Source organism: Ovis canadensis, chromosome 9 (assembly GCF_042477335.2).
Source record: "Ovis canadensis isolate MfBH-ARS-UI-01 breed Bighorn chromosome 9, ARS-UI_OviCan_v2, whole genome shotgun sequence".
In the NCBI taxonomy this organism is placed as follows: domain Eukaryota; kingdom Metazoa; phylum Chordata; class Mammalia; order Artiodactyla; family Bovidae; genus Ovis; species Ovis canadensis.
Window position 1 is genome coordinate 83538670 of NC_091253.1, and position 22461 is coordinate 83561130.

The 22461-nt window shown below is 35.5% G+C and overlaps 1 protein-coding gene across 4 annotated transcripts in view; it reads right to left on the bottom strand.

The window, feature by feature from the left end:
- The window catches only part of RIMS2 (regulating synaptic membrane exocytosis 2), a 601723-nt gene that overhangs the window by 213312 nt on the left and 365950 nt on the right, over positions 1–22461 (bottom strand). For 2 of the 4 annotated variants that reach the window (XM_069600406.1, XM_069600405.1), the window contains 2 exons: positions 21398–21514; positions 10811–10876 (listed from right to left, as the gene is read on the bottom strand). In XM_069600406.1, coding sequence (XP_069456507.1) covers positions 10811–10876; positions 21398–21514 — 183 coding nt within the window. The remainder of the gene's footprint in view (positions 1–10810; positions 10877–21397; positions 21515–22461) is intronic. The other 2 variants (XM_069600407.1, XM_069600408.1) reach the window with 1 other exon arrangement.

Consider the following 22461-nt stretch of genomic DNA (forward strand, 5'->3'; position numbering starts at 1 on the left):
TCACAAAGGGTCGGACATGACTAAGCAACTTAACTGAACTAAAGTTGTATCTCTGAAAAACCAAATTATGAATTGATATTGTTTGATAGGAGTAACTGTGATAAGGCATAGTCCTTACTCGAGAATATCTGAGTGCCGTGTTCAACAGATTCATTGGTCAGCTTTGAACAATTCACTAGCATTCCGTTTGTTTTGCTAGTTTTACATGGATAGTGGAAGTTCCTCATATACACTGGTGCTTGCTGCCCTTCACTGCTACTTCATAATGTTAGTTCAAATCATAGAGAAGTTGTGATTAGAAGACTGATTCACCCCCTCCCAAATACACAGACACAAACACAGAACAAGGGGTGTGTACATTTTCAAGCATAATCCTCTTCCTCAGTCATGAATGATGATATGATGTCTAACAGTCAAAAAAAAAAAATTTACTGGAGACACCAACAAGCAAGAAAAACAAAGCCCACTGTCAAGAAACAACGCAATCAACAGAGTCAAACTCAGAGATGCACAGGTGTTGGGACTATCAGGCAGGGACTTTAAAATATTGTATGACTGGTGCATTAAAGATTACCTTAGAAAAGATGGAGAATATCTCTTGCATGAAAAGCTAGAGAAACATCAGCAGATAGATGAAGACTGTAGAAATCAAATGGTAAGCCTGTGGTGAAGAAGGATGTGATATACCGTGGGGTCCTGGGCCTGGCAGACAGTGGGCAGTTGGAGGTGACTTTGGAGTAGCACTTGGAGGGCACAGAGAAGCATCCATCCATTGATGGAGTCCTGCTCACAGATTCACAAAGATTTAACCTGGCTTGCTGTGAGACCTCGTCAGATAAGCAGCCTAGCCCAGCACAGCTAAGCTCACCTCTGACCCCACTGGTATTCCTGTGGTGTGTCTAGAATCAGACAATGGGAATATCATTATCCAGAAAACATCAGGGTCACAACGGTGTTGCACAAAATGACCTCCTGATGTTTTGTATCAGTCAGTTCTCCAGCAGCCTATGATAGGACTACAGTCTGCCTTTGTTAATTATCTCAAAGAGTTTTTAAAGTTCAGTAGTTAGGCCTTTCATTTAATATACATTGAACATTTTTCTATTAGCTTTAGAGTAAGCACCTTTCAACACTGTATGGGATGACCTACCAAAATATTAATACAAAAAAGATTTTGCTTTGAAGCAACAGGTCTAGATCACTTTGTATATAGAATTTTCTTATGGTCAATAAATCTGGTTGGATGCGAAAAACTAATCAAATGGAAATGTCAGAAATTATAGAAATTAGAATGTGGCAAAATGTTGGAAAGTTTGAAGTTAAGTTTATAGAGATCTTAAATGTCTAGTTAAGAGGTTAAGATATGGTTTAATTTTCAATGAGCGACCAAAAAGTTCTGAACAAAGGTAATGTTTAAGTAATGAATTAAGAAGATGTCTTCAGGGGTAACATATGGAATAAATTAGAGTAGGAAGAGGCTGACTTGTAGAAAAAGGTTGGAAACAGAGAAGAAGGCATGGATGAGAAAAATAAATCACAATGTACAATATATGGAATTATACAAACAATTTTATGGCTAGAAGGAATCTCAGAAGTTATTATTTTAAATTCCCTGCCTTATATTCCCAACATCTGTGCATCTCTGAGTTTGACAATGTTGATTGCTTTGTTTCTTGACTAGGAGTGGGTCAATCTCTCACATTTTTCAAATAAGCAAACTAAAGCTCACAGAAACTTGATCAGAGTCACACAATTTGCTATTTTTTGAGATGGAATTCGAATTGCTCTTTCTTGGTTCTAAAGCCTGTTATCTTTTTTGAAAGCAAGGATAGAGTTTTCCCTACATATATGTTTGGCAAATCACCACACGAATTAAGTGAAAGAAATGAATATAAACTAAAGAAAGAAGCTTCTAAAATGAAATGATGATATATTAACAGAAACAGAAGAATTCTTGAGAAGAAGGAGCCTTACTTTAGGTTTGGACCTAAATTTGTGAAGTGTTGCAATGATACTCTTCTATAGATATGTCAGATACAGAAATCTGATAGTTTGAGAAGTCACTGTATTATATTAATATTTCACTGTTCATTGATTCACTAATTCTTTTAAAGGTATTTATTGTATGCATGTCATATGCCAGGCATTATACTAAGTATTAGAAGTTTTGGACAAAGTCATAAAGATGACAGAATATAGGATAACATATGGTCAAGAAGTTGAGACCATGAGAAGTAGGAATAAAGTGAAGGAAAGAGAAGAGCAATCAAGAAGTAGAACAAGAATCAGGAGAGTTACTGTATTAGAGAGGCTAAAAAGATTAATAATGGCAGACACAAGGACGTAACAAGGATAAAAAGTGTAAAAAGATACAGCAAATATAACCATGGAGAAAATCATTTAAAACAAATTGCTGGAAATAGGTGTCAAACTGTAGAGGGTTAAAGCTTAGTAGCTGATGAAGTGGAGAAGGCAATGGCACCCCACTCCAGTACTCTTGCCTGGAAAATCCCATGGACAGAGGAGCCTGGTGGGCTGCAGTCCATGGGGTCACTAAGAGTCGGACATGACTGAGCGACTTCACTTTCACTTTTCACTTTTCACTTTCATGCATTGGAGAAGGAAATGGCAATCCGCTCCAGTGTTCTTGCCTGGAGAATCCCAGGGACGGGGAAGCCTGGTGGGCTGCCATCTATGGGGTCGCGCAGAGTCGGACACGACTGAAGCGACTTAGCAGCAGAAGCTGATGAAGAAGCGGGGAAAGCATATCTAAAAATACATAGTCAAGAAACATGACCTAAGTAAGAGAGAGAAATCAACCATTCTCCAGGGGGCTTGAAGGTGTGGCAGATTAGAAAGAAGATACTATTAAGGAGATGGCAACAGGTCTCTTTAAAAACAATTTGAGGAAAAACAAAATTAGTAAAGTAAGAAAGACTGAAATATAAGAGAAACAAGACAATTAACAGAGCAAAATTTCAGGGAAATTAAGGATAGTTAGAGTCAAAAACACAAATAGGAGATTACTCGTGATGTAATAGATCACTTTCCTCTTAGACAAGGCTTCTAAGAGGAAAGGAGGTTGGTAACAATGCAAAGAAATTATGGCAAAAAGATGAGGAGGTAGCTCAGGAAGTGTGAATTACTTGGATTTGATCACATTCACTAAGGGCTCTTGGCACTACTTCTCAGTGAATCTACGGGAAAACACTCTGTATTTCACACAAGAATCTCATCCTCCTGCTACTCCACTAGTTTTGTGACCAAAAAAAAGTGTGAAAGTGTTAGTCGTTCAGTCATGTCTGACTCTCTGTGACCCCATGGATTCTAGCCCACCAAGTTCCTCTGTTCATGTAATTCTCCAGCCAGGAAAACTGGAGTGGGTAGCCATTCTCTTCTCCAGGGGATCTTCCCAATCTAGGGATTCAACACGGGTCTCTTGCACTGCAGGCAGATTCTTTACTTTCTGAGTCACCAGAGAAGCCCTTTTTTGAGCTTTGTGAGAACCTTTCTCTAACTTGGGTCCTCATCATGACCCCAAATACCTCAAGATAAGACCACTCGCTGCCTCTCTTCAAACGTGATGGCATCTCACAGTACTACTCTAGCCCCAGGTCAGACCCTTCCCAGAACTTTACTCCATTCTGGCACCAAAACAACTTAGGATACATTTAGATGTCTCAGGTAGATCACTTCTATTTAAGCATCTTATTTGTATAATTCTTTGTATCAAGTACAGAGAAAGCCCAGTTGTCCCTTGACAGCTTCTTCTCTCTAAACTCTTCATTTCCTCTATTATCTTCTGTACCATTTTAATTTTCTTTATTCTCCTAGCTGTATTTTCAAGAATCTTCATCTATTGTTAACTAACTTCGTTATGTCGTCAACTTTTCTGCAGAATAGTTTCTGCACATCCCTGTCTCAAACAGCACTTAGCTCAACCCTGCAGACTCTCCTTCCAGTGTAACTGTCATCTACAGAAGCTACTTATTCTTTCATATTTCATAGACCATGGATTCAGAAGAGACTGGCTCCGTAGAGACACTCTGGCCATTGTTCTTTCATTGTAACATACATGTTCTTATTTCTATCAAGCATGCCACCTGGCCGTAAGACCCATTATTAACTCAGGTTGCTAATAACTATCAACTTCCAGCCAATATCCCTTAGTCATTGATTATTTGGGGAATTTTTATCAGCCATTTTCTTTAGATAAATTCTATGATGATTCCAGGAGATTTCAATGTACATGCAGGAAATTGTTCAATCATCTTGAACCCTAACTCTTGGATCTTTGAAACGTCAATAATTCTCACTTTTCCCCTGCATCTGCACTCTTTTCTGGGGAAATATGGTGAATCTTAGAATCTAGTGAAACTATTCAAACTCTAAAATACTAAACTCTAATATCAAACTGATGATAATCATTAATTATTTCAGGTGTTTTATAATCTCACTTCTACTTTACTTGATCTCCATTCAACACTTTTCATTCCATGGACCTACCAATTTCTGTCAGGATATAGTACCTCTCTACTTTCCTTCCTTCCTTAATCATCTTAGACTCTGTGATTGATCATCTGAACCACTTCTATAACAATAGATTCCCTTCTATCCCAAATCTTCCAAATATTCATCAAAACCCTAAAATTGATTCTACGCCATAATGATCTTTCTACATTTAGGCAACTGGATATTTCTTAAGTAGAGCATGCATTCATACAGGTCAGCACTTTGCAAATTCATAGTTTCTAACACTGCTGTGTTGGTATCATTAACAACCTTTCTACTTATATTTAATCAGTTCCCATCAGATTTTACACAATGACTATTTAAACCTTCTCATCATATTCAACCTTTGGGAATCCTCAGGAATTTGTCTCAAAACCAACCATATAATCTCAATTATAGCAACAACAACATTGAGGTTATCAAATATAATTACCTTCGATTAACATCCTTTTAAGATTTACTTAGTTCCAACTCCTTCATCTATTTCCCTCCTGTCTCAATGGTAAATAAGAACTTTTTACATTTAGAAACTCCATCTGTGTGGTTAGCCCCACCCACTGCTCTAAGACTTTTCTTCTAGTCACCCTTTCTTTTTCCCTTATTCTTTTTTCCCTTCTTTTTCCCTTATTCTTTTTTCCCCTAAAGGATTGTTTCCTCCAAGCCTATAAACATAGGATGTATTTCTTACTCTGAAAGAAAGAAACCTAGTCTGATATCATATGCCCCTGTCCAATATTTCTCCACACTCCTTTGATGTGTTTATTATCTCCCAATCACGCCTCAGGCCCTGCAATCTGCTTTTCTCCTCTCACCATCTTTCTGAAATCACCTGAGTTGGAATCATCAATTACTTCTTCCTTGACAAAGCTGATGGTATTTTTCATACACCTTTACTTTCATTTATTTTTATTGTTGACATTATCTCTTTCTTCTTCAAATTATTTTTTCAAGCTCTATTCTTCTTACTTTTCTATTCTTCCTTCACTGTGTCCTTCAGAAGCTTCTCTTTCTCTGTCTGTCAATTTTCCATGGCAGAGGAAAACTCCCTGGCCTTCATTTGATGGGTAGTATCTCTGGCTGATTTCATTTTCATTTTTGTAGCTACTTTCCATGAGTAGTAAATTTACTCCTAAATGATTATACATAGCCTAAACTTCTTAAAGCTTTAAAATTATTTAATTTACTTCTTGCTAGAAGCTTCCGCCAGCCTTTTCAATAATTCTAAAACCAAATTTGTCTCTCAACTAAACTGATTCCTCTCCTAACAATTCCCCCATCTCTGTTAAGGTACCACATGCACCCAGTTACTCAGCCAATAAAACTGGAATATTTCTTGACTCTTGGCTTCCCCTCAACATCCAAATCTGATTATTTACCAGGTAATATTGAATTTAATTGATTGGCTCTCATCACTTATCTCTCCATGCAGTACCTTACTTAGTTCAGACCCTCAAAGAACTTTTGTTGTCCAAGACCAAGGCAAATACCTCAGTATGTGTTTTTCATACACTTTTCTTCCATCAACCATCCCCACAGTCTCTAGAGTGAATAAATGTACTACAGCCATCCCGAAACTAAAACTCTTCAAAGTACCTCTGTCACATACAGTCTTAGATTTAAGTTCCTTAACAGAGGATACAAGGTTATTCACTATCGGGACCATCTCTATCATTACATATTCATCCCTTGCTATTCCCTGCCTTGTAACGAATGCTGCAACAGCTCTAAACACAGTGCTTATTACGCCAGTAGCTTTGCTTATGCGTGCGTGAGTGCTAAGTCGCTTCAGTTGTGTCCGACCCTTTGCAACTCTATGGACTGTAGCCACCAGGCTCCTCTGTCCATGGGATTCTCCAGGCAAGAATACTGGAGTGGGTTTACATGCCCTCCTCCAGGGGATCTTCCCAACCCAGGGATCGAATCCATGTCTCTTTTGTCTCTTGCACTGGCAGGCAGGTTCTTTACCACTAGCGCTACCTTACTCAACTTAAATATTTCTAATTCTTCCTTTAAGATACAGCCCACCTGTCATCTCCTCCATCACATCTTTATGCAAAAGTTGCCATTATGGTACCACCATCAATGGCACCATCAATGTGTCAAAAGTTGCCACCATCAATGTTCAGTTCAGTTCAGTTCAGTCGCTCAGTCGTGTCTGACTCTTTGCGACCCCATGAATCGCAGTACACCAGGCCTCCCTGTCCATCACCAACTCCTGGAGTTCACTCAGATTCACGTCCATTGAGTCAGTGATGCCATCCAGCCATCTCATCCTCAGTCGTCCCCTTTTCCTCCTGTCCCCAATCCCTCCCAGCATCAAAGTCTTTTCCAATGAGTCAACTTTTCGCATGAGGTGGCCAAAGTACTGGAGTTTCAGCTTTAGCCTCATTCCTTCCACAGAAATCCCAGGGCTGATCTCCTTCAGAATGGACTGGTTGGATCTCCTTGCAGTCCAAGGGACTCTCAAGAGTCTTCTCCAACATCACAGTTCAAAAGCATCAATTCTTCGGTGCTCAGCCTTCTTCACAGTCCAACTCTCACATCCATACATGACTGCTGGAAAAACCATAGCCTTGACTAGACAGACCTTAGTCATCAAAGTAATGTCTCTGCTTTTGAATATGCTATCTAGGTTGGTCATAACTTTTCTTCCAAGGAGTAAGAGTATAGCTTTAAGATAAATACTTGGGGGGAAAGTAAGATATGAGGATAGATTTTAAAATATTAAAAGATATATTAATTGAAATAAAGGATATATCTTAGAGGGATATCAATAAAAGGTAACACGATATCCATTCCAAATATGTTTGTTTAAATTTTGACTGTGTTTTAAAATATGCAATGATCAAAGGTAATTTTGCCCTGGTCAGTGTAACTTGTCCAGAGGAAAAAAGTCTTGATCCCTAATATTAGTTAAATATTTGTTTCCTGGGGTAATATAAAAGAAGTTAAGCAAACATTAAGCTTCTATTCAACTGTTCCAAATAGACAGCATACATAATATTTTATTTTACAAATGTGAAGTAGAGAAGACAATGGTTCTGACTCTTCACATATTGAGGATGCCATGTTGAGTTAACTATTATACATTTATTCTATTCCTAAAATTCCAGATTTTATACAGCCAAACTATGGTCCACTTGGAACTATTAGCACATATTTATTCACAGCAGGGGAATTTCCAGACCATGACAGTAAATGCCACCTTGAAATATAGACTGGGAAACTGAACGCTTAGAAAGTTGGTGCCAATTTCTTTTTATTCTCTTCACAATCCTCAATAAAGAGGTCATTTTTCCTTGAATGTTCAGTCATTTTTTTCTCCAGTAGGTAATTAGAGAGAACTTGGATAATTGAGATCAAAACCATTTGTCAAGAGAAAGAGATTGCTCCAGACTTGGACTTCATCAAAAATGTAAAAGAACAATGAAGCAAGGGAACTGAACTGAGGATGTTTCCAAGAATGGATTCAACCTCCAGATATGTAAGTAAAGTGGAAGCAAATTGGGAAAGGTAAACGGGTAAACAGAGTGGATAAAAGAATCAGTGAGTTAAAAGTAACTCAGTGAAAGAAGAAGAAAGAACCATGTATAGTTATTGTCCAAGAGTGAAGCATTTGTAATAACTATAAATGGAAAGTAATCTTTTAAAGTTATATAAAAATTAATTTTTAAAAAAATATTTCAAAGGTAGAACAGTTTCAAGTGATGATAATATTCAGAGCGTGACCATGGGAGGGAGTAACTAAAGCAGAACTGAGAGTAAAGCTCACTACCTCCAATTTGAGATACTCAAGGAAGTGAGTGGGTGAATGCTAACATTGCCAGGAGAAGGAAATGGAAAACTACTCCAGTATTCTTGCCTGGAGAATCCCAAGGACAGAGAAGCCTGGCGGACTACAGTCCATGGTGTCGAGAAGAGCTGGACATGACTGAGTGTGCACACACACAGCATCACTCAGATACATGGCAGGAATTATGATGAAGAGGAAGATTAAGGCCACATGCTAAAATCTTCAGTAAATAAAACAGTATATCCAAGAAGTCAACAGATGATATCAACATGTAAGGGAAATGCATGGCAGTGTTCAGTTGCAATATGTACAAAGGTACAGGGGTTAAACAAGACGCATTAAACATTATGGTAATAAATAAAGGAGAAGGGATAGCTGACTAGATGAGTTTTTGTATCTTCAATAATCCCCAGAATCTCATAGTGGACTGAAGTGGGAGTCAGAAGAACTAAGTAACTCAGAAAGTTAGCAGAGAGAAGTAAATGTTCAAAGCCACTTAAAAAAAAAAATGAAGGAAATGTTAAGCTGAAAATTCAATACAGTATTTACTATTTCTGTGGAATACAATAGGAATGCAATAGGCAAGAAGCCTAGAGGTAGACGAAGGAATATTAACTATCTATTCTGGTTCTTGGTATGGGTAGTAGATTCCTAAATGTTTATTTTACTACTATGCTTTGAAACATGCAGTCATGTTTTTGTATGAATCAAACTAATAATAATAAAAGATAATATTGCTGAAAGCAACTAAAGAACTGGATTCTTACAATGGCTATCCAATTTTTCCAGAGTACACTAGACTCACAAATTCGAATCATTTAAGTGACAACAAATCTTAGAGTAAGTTATTTGATCATTTCTTTTCTATGTTTTCCTTTAATATAAACATCAGTGATACTGTGTGCCCTGACCACAAACTAAATTATGGTACAAAAGACAGTTCAGAAATCTCTCTTTCAAAATAGGCCAGCTAGGCTGAGGTTGAGAAACAGAAAAAGAATATGAAATTGATAATCAACCTAGAGCTGTTCATGGACTGGCTCTATCTATGTTGGTTCACTGAAAGAATAAATAATATGGAGCAATCTACTTGTTGATAGCTAAGAAAAATATAGGGCATAAAAACTAATGTGATGCATGATTTTAATTTATGGTTAAGTGGAAAGATACCAGCATAAGAATTCTATAGTCAATAATATCTCATTCATGCCACCCCCCTTAAAAAAGGTCTTACCCAATTATAAGAATAGGTATATAACTATTTTTCACATTTTTGTAAGATAAATTTATAATCATTGCAACCAAAAAAGAGTTTGAAAGTAACATACAGCAATAATAAAGATGACAAACACTAACAATAAAAAAATGAAAATTATTTAGTATTGAAGCAAAAAAATAGAAAAAAGAGACTAAGAAATGTAAAAGGAAATAAAACATAGCAATAACCACTACAGTATAGTAAACTGAAGGCACTAAATTTCAGATACACGTATAGAAAGACATCACAAAACTTGAATTATTAGGAATTTATTGTTGATACTATCTCTTATGTTTCCTTCCATATTTGTCTAAATGAATTCAATCTTAGGTATTTACCCACTAGTTTCAATTATTGTTTCTAAGCTCTTTCGTTATCAACTCTCAATTAACTAAACTAATAGGATAAAAGTGGCCACAAAGAACCCAAATCACTCTGAAACTATAGTCAGAGTGAGTACAGCACATTAATTCCCTATCTGTATAGCTGAACCCACAACCACATTATCATTGCTCTTCTTTTCTCTGTCTACAGGGCCTCAAAATGTTGTCACTGAACTGGCTCAAATCCCTACAGCTATGTTTAGCCTTGAGAAACTGCAAGCTTTAGAGACCTTCTTTCCCTGCTAGATTTCCTTCTGGGAATAACTAGAGACATAATCCTCCTTTCTGTTAAATGCCAGGTAATTTATATTTCTCTTCAATACAAGGAGAATGGTGGGAGAGTAGAAATGAACAAGGATTTTCCCACAAACCCAGTATTCTCCAGGGATCCAGATTCATCTACTATAACCAATGAGTAGACCACAGCTACCCTTGATAAAGTAACCATAAACCTGAGTTCAGCCTCCCTTCAATCTAAGCACTTTTCAAAGGCTGATTTGGAGGGAGGTAGAAGTGGGTTGTTATCAACTAGCGCTGTCTGAATATCTAATTATGAACTCTCCAGAGGAAGATGAGCTCTCAACTGTATTAATCTTTAAAAATACTGTTATTCTACTTTTCCATGTAATGATTCAAAAGTAATTTCTGGTGAATCACATTTTTAGAATCATCACAGAGATGATCCCAGCCCAATACAATTAAATTGTTTATATATGCTTTATTTCCTACTTTTTTACAAGGATAATATTTCTATATTTCATCAGTAACTACAAACATATATATATATATAAATAGTAGTGAGTTATTATCAATAGACAGGCACATGCAATTCTACGAACAGACTCAATTGTAAGAAAAAAATACCTGCCATCCCTGTGATGATGTTCAATGCTCTGACTGTATCTGGAGCGAGGTAGAGTAAGAAAATGACTGAAAGCATGGCAGAAACAAGAACATAAATGAGACTCAGGAAGAAAATGAAGACGGTATAGTTTAATTTTTAAAAGTGAGATTCAAAAAAGATAAGCAGAGAGCAAGCAAAGCAAATGAAAATCGTTACTGGAAAGTTTGCTCCTTCTTCTCAATGTCCATTGTAATACGGCAGTGCTAAAGGTTAAAATGGCCTAAATATTCTAAAACAAAACACAACAGAATGTAACGAATTGAGATTTAAACAAATAATATTTAAAAATAAAATCTTATCAAGTATCACAAACATCTTCAGCACCATCTATAAAATGTATCATAATACAGATGCTTCCTCACTTTGGGGGATGAAAGGTAGAAAAAGAAAAAAAATAACCAGAAAACTTGAGAAGAAAATATTAAAAGGGATCATTTTGAATACTTATCACACTTAGGGGATTTCATAAGGCAATGATTTCTTTTACAATCATTAGTAATTAAAAGTAACTAAAAGAGTTTATAAAATTTCATTTAGTAGGGAACAAATTGAATACTTCATTTGAATATTGTTTTATTTTAATATTACTTTATTTTGAATATTAATTATTTGAAATTAACTTTATTTGAATATTAATTTTATTTTTAAAATATATTGGATGCTATCCCATTTTCCAGTCACTATTTATTACATGCTATTGATTCTGCTGCACTTCATGCCTCATGACTTACCATAAGCCATCAAAGTAGTACATTTTCATTTTTACCCCTCTGTAGCTGATTCTCTTATTTCCATAGCACTAATATAATTAAAAAAAATTTTTTTAATCTGTCATGTCAAAACACTTAATTTTGGCAGATTACCATTATGCTTCAATAAAAAATGGAAACCCACCTTGATCTCTCTCAACATCTCTAAAGAGGATATATACATTTGTATCTTTACTTGCCCTATTCTTCTCCAAAAAAGGAAGAAATTCCTCTACTTGTAATCCTACTTCCCATATGGCCTCGCTTCATTCATTTTTGTCTCATGCCTTCCCTTCCACGATCACATTTAATTCTCAAAATAAAACTTCAGTAACTCTGCCTTCCTCTCTCTTTTTTCATCATAAAACATTTTAGATTTATCTACAATTCTTGCTATCACTGTCTCACTTTTCAGTCATGCCTAAAGTTTACTGTAATTTGACTTCTGCCTCTACAATTCTCTTCAAGGTATTCTCTGAGTTTTATCTGTGAAATTCTAAAAAATCCTTTAATTTCTTCTTGATCTTCATTATGCTCCATTTATCTATGGCTTTAGACACTGATTGTCAACCTCTATTTCTTGACACTGTCTTGGTTTTTGAAACACTATTCTCTCAGGCTATTACAAATTTGTGTGTGAGCTCAGTCTTGTCTGACTCCTTGCTACCCGATGGACTGTAGCCCGCCGGGCTGCTCTGTCCATGGAACTTTCCAGGCAAGAATACTGGAGTGGGTGGCATTTCCTCTTCCAGGGGATCTTCCCAAGCCAGGGATCGAGTCTCTTGAGTCTCTTCCATTGGCAGGTGGATTCTTTAATAGTGTCTGTTAACACTTAACTATGTGCCACATACTCCATTAAAGTTTTGTCTACGTCTCACTCAACTACTCATCACAGCCCTTCGAGATAGGGTCTAGTACTCCCACAGACAGAGAAAACTGGCTCTGAGTGCTTGCGCGCAGCTGTAAAGTAAGGAGCACAATTGGCTTTTAAACTCAGGGCTTCCTTCAGCCAAAACTCAGGCTCTTAACATGTACACATTGGCCTGGTCTCCCACCTACTAACTGTTTCTTTATCCATTTCACTTATTGATTCCCTTTCTTTTATTCCTCAGAGGCAGTGGTTTCCCAAGATTTTTCCTTGACTTTCTTCATACTCAAACACATTCTTTCTGGATAATACTATTTGTTTTTATAGCATAAATTCTCACTTTGGTTTAACCTTGATTTTTCTTTGGGTTTCACATCTCCAGCAGCTTCCTGAGATCTCCACACGGCTGCTTGAGTGTCATGTAAGCATTTCAGTAAAACACATGCTAATTGTGAGACATGTGAGACATTGGCCAATTTGAACATCTGGGGCTGCAATTGTAAGTAAGACAGCTGGAGCAGTAGCTTTCCAACGTTCTTTTTAAGCAGAAGGCCATTTGTTTTTTCAAACAAAATTTATGTCAGACCAATATTTAGGAATCCAATAAAATCCGAATGGCACTGTCTACAGAGGGAGTAAGAAGCCTAGATCCTACCCATTTGGCTTCATCCTTACCTACAACAGCATTCCTTCACATATCTTTAGAATCTAGAACCCTATCATTTTAAAAGGCCTCCTTCCTAGTAGTTAATTATAATTCTTTAATCCTCTTTGGAATTTAATATAATACTTCAGCTATTTGTTTTCTTGTAATCTCTGTTTCGACTGAGAATTTAAATATTTGATAAACCAAGCCATAAAGTCTCAAAATTTAACTTATCCATTTTCCTTATTTTCTACATTCAATTGATTTATAACCATTGCTCATTCTAATGCCTAAATAACTCAGATTTATCCCTTGTTTTCCTTTTTTACTGCCACTATAAATCAGGCTTAACATGTCCACTGAAATAATCTCCTATTAAGCCTCCCTTCAGAGCCCAACCCTCTCCCAATCCACCCTGCCTACAGAACTATATTTATAAATTATGATTCTGATCATGTAGGTACATTGCTCCAAATCCTTCAATTAATATCCATCTCAAAAAACAAGTACATATTCTTTAAAATTGTAAAAAAACTAATTTCTAAGCTACATTCAATCTTCATCTCCTATTACTTCACTTTTCCCATACCATCACTTTTCATCTAGGTACAGCAGACTAAGACTGTCTAAATATATTCCATACTTTCCTGACTTTCAGACTAAGTTCATGCTCAGCACTCATGCTCCACACTCTGCCAAGAATGTCCTGTCCATCATTCCCTCTCTGTCTCCATTTCATTGTCTTTCAAAATTCTACTAATTTTTAAAGTCCAACTTCTCTTAGAAGCTCTTTCCAATAGATTCAAGCAAGTCATTTCCTCTCCAATCTGTTCTAATCCTATTATGCTTAGGCCTCATGGTCTTTTACATTTTATAACTAGTTACTATATTGTATATAATCAATTGGATCAGGTGCTTATCTAGACCAGGATAATGCCTACTCTAAATCTTTGTGCAGAATGCCTAACCCACTCAATAAATATATTTTGACTTGAACTCAAAAGTAAAGCAGAATTATGATCTTTTCATGTGGAACCTACTGTTTAAAGAGAGCAGTCATTCATATAATCCCAGAAACACTCTAGAACAGTAAACAAAAGATTAAAAACCTATGTAGTATAAGACATAAGGATAACAGTATCAAAAAGATTTTTCTGGCTTTACGAAGAGTAGAAAGAATACCCAACAGTAGTGATGTTGGGATTTACTGCATTAAAAAGGAATAGACTGTCTCTGAAAATTACTTAAGGGTAACAAAGATGTGTAAAATTCAAAGCCGTTAAAATTTTCATATTCATAGAGCATATATATATATATATATATATATATATATATATATATATAAAATCACCCAACTTTTAATATTTTCCTTGAGAAGCTTAGAATAAATTTCATCTCTGTAAAGCCAAAGAAAACACTATACAGGAATCCTCATCATGACGCAACAGTCTGTTTTATTTCCCTTTTTGTGGTCAATTTTATGTATCAACTTAACTGGCCAAGGGGTGCTCACCTTAAACATTATTTCTGGGAATGTATGTAAAGGTATCTCAGGATGAGACTCTCATTTGATTCAGTGGAATCAGTACATTGCCCACTCCAGTGTGGGTGGACATCAGGCATGAGCTTGACGTCTCACAGCTCTCTGGCCCTCTGACTGAGACTGATTAATACACCACTGGCTCACCTGGTTCTCAGGGCTTTGTACTCTGAATTATACCATTATTTCACAAGTCTCCAGCATGCAGACAGCAGATGGTAGACCTTTTCAGCTTGTATAATCATGTGAGCCAATTCCTCATAATAAATCTATCTATCACCTATCTATATATTTATCTATCAATCTATCATCAATCTCTCTATCCAGCCTAACAGTTCTGTTTCTCTGGATAACAGTGACTATATGCTTTTCCATAGACATGTTATACCTCTTAACATAATCTGGTCATGATTCCCCTTGGAGTAATAGTATAAAAGTGCATCTGTGAATATTACAGAAATTAACCATACTATTTTAGTAAGTCCCCTAAAATTCACCCACCTAAGATACAGTGATCATTTGCTGCATCCACTTACAGCAATTTAAAAACATTTTATTTACACTTCTCCATTAAAGCATGCTTACTTTTCTCCCGAAATTAATAAAATCTATGCAATAAATAATGTCCTAAATGTACATAAGGAGTTGTTATTTTAAATATTGCATTTAATCCAATTTGTTTGAAATTTTTAAAAAATTGAGCAGAACTTTAACTCATTGCAAAAGAATAAAACAGGAAACTAAAACATGACTCAATTTTTTCTTTTTGGTCTAAGCCCCTTTACTTCTTTTTAAAAAATTACATTTATTTATTTTTAATTGAAGGATAATTGCTCTACAGTATTGTGTTGGTTTCTGCCAAACATCAGTATGAATCAACCATAGGTATACCTCTGTCCCCTCCCTTTGAACCTCCCTCCCACCACTCTAGGTTGTTACAGAGCCCCAGTTTGAGTTGCCTGAGTCACATAGCAAATTTCCATTGGCTATATATTTTACATATGGTAATGTATATGTTTCCATGTTATGCTCTTCATACATCCCACCCTCTCCTTCCTCCCACCACCCCCATGTCCACAAGTCTGTTCTCTATGTTTGTGTCTCCATTGCTGCTCTGCAAATAGGGTAAATAGTACTGTCTTTCTAGATTCAATATATATGCATTGATATACAATATTTGTTTTTATCTTTCTGACTTACTTCACTCTGTATAATAGGCTCTAGGTTCATCCACCTCATTAGAACTAACTGAAATGTGTTCCTTTTTATGGCTGAGTAATATTCCATTGTATATATGTACCACTGCTTCTTTATCCATTCATCTGTCTATGGACATCTAGGTTGCTTCCACGTTCTAGCTACTGTAAACAGTGCTATACTGGGGTTCATGTGTCTTTTTCAATTTTGGTTTCCTCAGGGTATATGCCTAAGAGTGGGATTAGTGGGTCAATGCAGCAATTCCATTGGTTTAATTCCTAGTTTTTTAAGGAATCTCCATACTGTTTTCCATGCTGCTGCTAAGTCACTTCAGTTGTGTCTGAGTCTGTGCGACCCCATAGATGGCAGCCCACCAGGCTCCCCCATCCCTGGGATTCTCCAGGCAAGAATACTGGAGCGGGTTGCCATTTCCCTCTCCAATGCATGAAAGTGAAAAGTGAAAGGGAAGTCGCTCAGTCGTGTCTGACTCTTCGCAACCCCATGGACTGCAGCCCACCAGGCTCCTCCATCCATGGCATTTTCCAGGCAAGAGTACTGGAGTGGGGTGCCATTGCCTTCTCATAGTGGCTGCATCAATTTATATTACCCTGCAATAGTGCAAGAAGGTTCCCTTTTCTCCATACCCTCTCCAGCATTTACTGTTTGTACATTTTTTTGATGATGGCCATTCTGACTCGTGTGAGGTGATATCTCATTGTAGTTTTGATTTTGCATTTCTCTAGTAATGAGCAATGTTGAGCATCTTTTCATGTGTTTACCAGCCATCTGTCTGTCGTCTTTGGAGAAATGTCTGTTTAGGTTTTTTGCCCACTTTTTGATTGGGTTGTTTGTTTTTCTGGTATTAAGTTGTACGAGCTGCTTGTATATTTTGGAAATTAATCCATTGCCACAAAATGTGACTAAATTAAAAAAAAAAGATTAATAAAGGAACTTACAGATTCTCAAATCCTGATAAAAAAATTTGACTATCCAAAGAACTAAAAAAGATTATTGATCTAATTTCCTGACACACTTTGATTCTTACTAAGAAATTTAATTTTTGAAGACAAAACAAAACTATATTTATAATGAATTATCCTTGCATTGTATTTCATTAGCCTGAATGTTCCCTTTCGTTTGGTTTAGTCTCTCAGTCATGTCCAATGCTTTGCGACCCCATGTTCCCTTTTAGGAACTACCAGATACACAAAAACGACTGTAAAAAAGAGGAGATAAAAATCTCACTCTTAAGTAATCTGGAGATTTTGAAAGCTAAATTTCCAACAATGTCAATTTAATACCAAACTGTCTTTAACATTGTCACTATTTTGATACTTTATAGTTCCTAAAATACACTATGATTTAAAAAGTAAAAATATAATCCTGAAATTTAATAAATAAAAAGTTGCATTAATTTGTAGGATGAGTTTTCTTTTTCATTTACTTTCTCTATGTTTTCAAACTTTCAGAGATGTATTTCTCTCATAGCTGATAACTGAAATGGTTTGGTAATTTTTGGTAGCTGACAGCTTGTTAAAGAATAGTGAAATATCATGTGTTTGAAGTATTTTAGAAATTCATATAATAAGGTAAATATGCCCTATTCTATAAAATATTATAGAATATAAATGCATTAATTGAATGAACAGAAGAAAGAAGTTTATGAAGTAATATATCTTCTGCCAGTATTATTTTTCTTCCTTATTAGGCTGAAATTATACTCTATGGAATTAAATGCAACCAATATATTTCAATCTCTATGATAGACATAAAAAATGTGTACTGTAAGATATCTATGACATATTATAGAAATAGCATCTAGTACTCTATTCTTATTCTAGTAGTAAGTTAACTCCTATAATAAACAAGCTCTTGAAATGATTTCTAATACTAAAGTCACATAGTTTGCTACAGAAAATGATGTTCCTAGTTGTAGTAGTTACCAGGATTTACCAGAGAAATAATGATACAAAAAAGCAGGAGGAATGAAGAGGAAGACGACTATTACATTAATCATTTTTATTTAATATCACTGTATGGAAGTTTCTGAATTGCTTGTAATAAACCTTTCTTTTCAAAAAAGAAAAGGAATTTGACTGGTACTAATAAAATGAGATGTGCAGAGAAATAAAGATCCAATCAAAATTCTATGTATAATTCTTCTTATATTATCTATAATAAAAGGATATCTTTCTTACACAACGTAAGTTTAAACAAGTGTGTGTGCATGCTTCAGTCTCTTAAGTCGTGTCTGACTCTTTGTGATGCTAGGGATTGTAGTCCAACAGCCTCTCCTCTGTCCATGGGGTTCTCCAGGCAAGAATACAGGAGTGGGTTGCCCTATCCTCCTTCAGGAGATCTTCCTAACTCAGGGATCAAAACGTCTCTTTTGCCTCCTGCATTGGCAGATGGGTTTTCTACTACTAGCATCACCTGGGAAGCCCAACCAAGTGCTATAAATTAACGTCATATAGTATCACTTACTGGGGCTTCACTGGTGGCTCAGACAATAAAGAATCCGCCCACAATGTGGGAGACTGGGGTTCCATCCTTGGGTCAGGAATATCCCATGGAGAAGGGAATGGCTACCCATACCATATTCTAGCCTGGAGAATTTCATGGACAGAGGAGCCTGGCAAGCCACAGTCCATGGGGTTGTATCATTTATCACCCAACATGGCCGATGTAAAAGCCATTATCTTTTTTTTTAAGCTATTATCTTTATTCACAATTTTTAGTATGTCCCCTAGTCCTTCATCCTTCTTACTGGGTCTTTCTGATAGTATATGTATATTCTGCCTCTGTGTCTTTTGTTGTTGCCTAAATAAACATGCTCATTTTTCAAGGTCCAACATATATCCTACATCCTCTACAAGCCACTTTAAGAAAACAACTGAATTGACTGACTTTTTCTCTGCTTAATTGATGAGCACATTAAAATGTAAATTATTTATAAGCTAAAAGATCCTTTTAAAATGTTAAGAAGTACTTTTTTTGAGTTCATACCATTCAATTGGTGGCACTGTTTCACTTAATCTATCCAACAACCCTATAAAGTTGGTGTTAATATTCCAATTTTATAGATAAGGAAATCAAGTAGATAAGGAAATCAAATCAAAGATACACAGCGATCAAGTGGTAAAAAAATCTAAATTCAAGCCCAAAGCCATTTGGTTCCAAATCCCATGAAAAAGAATACATTTCATGAAATATTCTAGTCCAGTGTGTCAGTTCTTACTGACAAGCAAGATTAACGCACTACTCAAAATAACTAAATTTTACTTATCATCTCAAAGGAAATTATTTTTTAGGCTTTTAAATCAACAGTATTATTTATCAACTCTATAAAATGCAATTCATGAAAATCCACTGTAGGAGGCTTCGAGTATTCTTACCATCTATTATAAATAGTACATAAAAATAACAATGCCTTCATGCCTTCACATGCATTCTACTATGTAAAATCTTTTGAATATTAGGATAAAACAGAAATTAAGAACTCATTGTTTAATAATGTGATAGACTATTTTCATGGATAATACTGTGCTTTTCATTTTTGATTCCTCATGTTAATGAATAATGATTACAAAAATACTCAAAATTAATATAGAAATGGTTTTATAGGCCTATTTAAATGAAATTCTATTTTATTCATTTCTCAAAGGATTTAAAACAGCTCACAATGAAGAGTAATTATGATCTGGTAATGCACAAGACTTTAAAACAGTAACGAAATCACGTGGATCAATTTCCCCACAAAATCTCTGAATTACTTGAACGTTTTTGCCAAATTAAAAGATTAATAATGTTATAAACAATAAAATATGATATTTCAATTATGACTAATTCAAATATTAACTAATACCAAGGATTGAATAGCACTTTTCAGGTCATTAATCTTAGAGCTCTTTGTCTCAAAATATCAATAAAATATTATGTGCTTGTCATGACAGTGACTATTTTTGTTTAAAATTCTGGAGGTCAATTTTCTTCTGTTCTTCCCTGTAAGATTTAGCCCAGACCATACTGCCTTTATCTAGTTCATTTTACATAAACTTGGAGGATTTAAAGTCATTTCAGACTTTCCTCCCTCATCATCTGCTTAACATGCCTTCAGTGTGAACAAGGAGTTAATGAGTCACTACATGAAAAATTTCAAGATATTATCAATTTAAAAAAATTCTACTAGGTAATGCAAAACTCATTCATCCATCCTAATATGATGCATTCCTAATCATTCTAATATAGTTACCTTTTTCAATATTATTGCACTTGATAAGTATTCATTTCTGTAGGTAACATGCCTATAATTACTTTAAAGACACAAACCCCTATGAAAAAGTCAAATAAATTAAAAATAAATGAAGCACTACACTAGTTTTCATTTGACACTAAGATGTTAATTTATTCACTTCCTATTTCTTCTTAGCTCTCAGACACAAAAGCCAATAGCTGACTGACACTATTGAAGACTAAGATATTCCCTACATTTCTTTTGGAAAAGTGTACTCCAACACAATGTTATAAGCATGAACTGAGTTAGATTTAGACTAGATTTGGACGAAACAATTAAATTTATAAGTATTGACAAAAAAATTTCATATCAATTGATTGAATCTCCACCCTTCCCCCCAGTGTTTTTACTAAAATTAGTTTAGGATGGGGTCGCAAAGATTCGGACACGACTGAGCAACTTCACTATATCGCTATAGTTTAGGATGCATATAAAGAGACTTCTGAGTTCCTTTGTTATTTCATCATAATATTCTCTGAACAGCAAATTAAGCTTTCTATTCTAATCCTTATCTTAAACCCACTTGGTAGTTTTGGGGAAATACCATAGCATTTTTCATTTCATATATAATCAAATCATGTACTAGAGGATTAATCAATTAGCTTGTTAAAAAATTATTAGTAATTAACGTATGTACTGAAACATGCCTAAGTATATCACATTTAATGGAGAAAATGCAGAGAAGTCTTCCAAGCATAGCAGTCAACAAGTATAATTCTTTAAGCTGTTTAAAAGATTTACTGAAAGCCATGAGGAAAAACCTCTTCATGAATCAGTTTTTCTGTCTGTTTAAACAAACCAGACTTGTCTCAACATGACTATATATAAAAAGTCACACAGATTCACCAGATGAACGTAAGACTTTAAATCTACTGTCTCATGAAAGTATTTTTCAGTATAGTAATTGGTTATGATAAAGTAAAAATAATAAAACATCCTGTTTTCCTTATGATTATCATTATAATTTCATGTACAAGTTCACTAACTTAACTAACTGGCTTGATTTAACAAAGTACCAAAACTGTAAGAGCAAAATGAATTTTTTTTCTTAGCAAACAAAAGGTTGTTTTTTGTTTCTTTAATTTTTAAAAATGATGTGACAGTCTTAAGAATTAATGTAGATATTGTAAACGAAGCACATGGTTTCAAAAACTAAGATAAATACCCAAGTTCAGGATGAAAACATTTTATGATAATCTTTCTTCCATAGGCAGCAATTATAATATGGTCTCACAGTATTTGATTAAATTTACCTGTCTCTGTCTGGAGAATAATGGTCATCCATGACACGATGTCTATCCATTCGGCTAATTGTATTATAATGTCCTATAGCAGAGCGTGTCCCTCGAAGTCCCTGTTCCACATTTCGACTGAAATAGCAAGATCCATTAAATATCTTAATAAATCATAATCATATATTATACTAAAAAATAAAGTTTTTTAATAAAGACAGTAGAAAAAGACAAAAGATCACTGTAATGTCAACCTCAAGATTTTTGCTTTGGTTTAACTAATTGCACTTCTGGCTAAATCTATAAATATCATCTGGAGATTGACAATAAAATTAGGAGATTGCTGCTGTAACAGGTGTGTGCCTGCTAAATTGCTTCAGTCCTGTCCAACTCTTTGTGACCCATGGACTGTAGCCCTCCAGGCTCCTCTGTCCATGGGATTTTCCAAGCAAAAATACTGGAGTTCGTTGCCATTTCTTCCTCCAGGGGATCTTCCTGAGCCAGAGATGGAAGCCGGACCTCTTACCTCTCTGACGACTCCTTCATTGGCAGGCAGTACCCACTAGTGCCACACAGGAAGCCATGATAGTGGTACGACGTAAAATTAAGGTAATATCAATAGGAATGAAGATAAGGGTTATGAAAACGATTAATGGATGACTCCCAGGTGTGTGGGAGAAGGCAATGGCAACCCACTCCAATACTCTTGCCTGGAAAATCCCATGGACGGAGGAGCCTGGTAGGCTGCCGTCTATGGGGTCACACAGAGTTGGATGTGACTGAGCGACTTAGCAGCAGCAGCAGCCCAGGTGTATAGTAGTGGTAATAAAATATGAAATATAGGAGGAAGTATAGGTTTGTGTGGAGAAAATGAGTTCAGCATGTTGCTTATTAGCCATTTTATTTTAGGGATAATAATTGTTTTTTTTTTTAATCTAAACTGATATTTTTATAACTATTTTTTGACTATTTTTAACTATTTTTTTTTATGACTATTTTTTTAAGCCACCAATCTTGGCCTGGGTTGTTTACTAATCTTATGGGCTTCCCTCGTAGCTCAGTCCGTACAGAGTCTGCCTGCAATG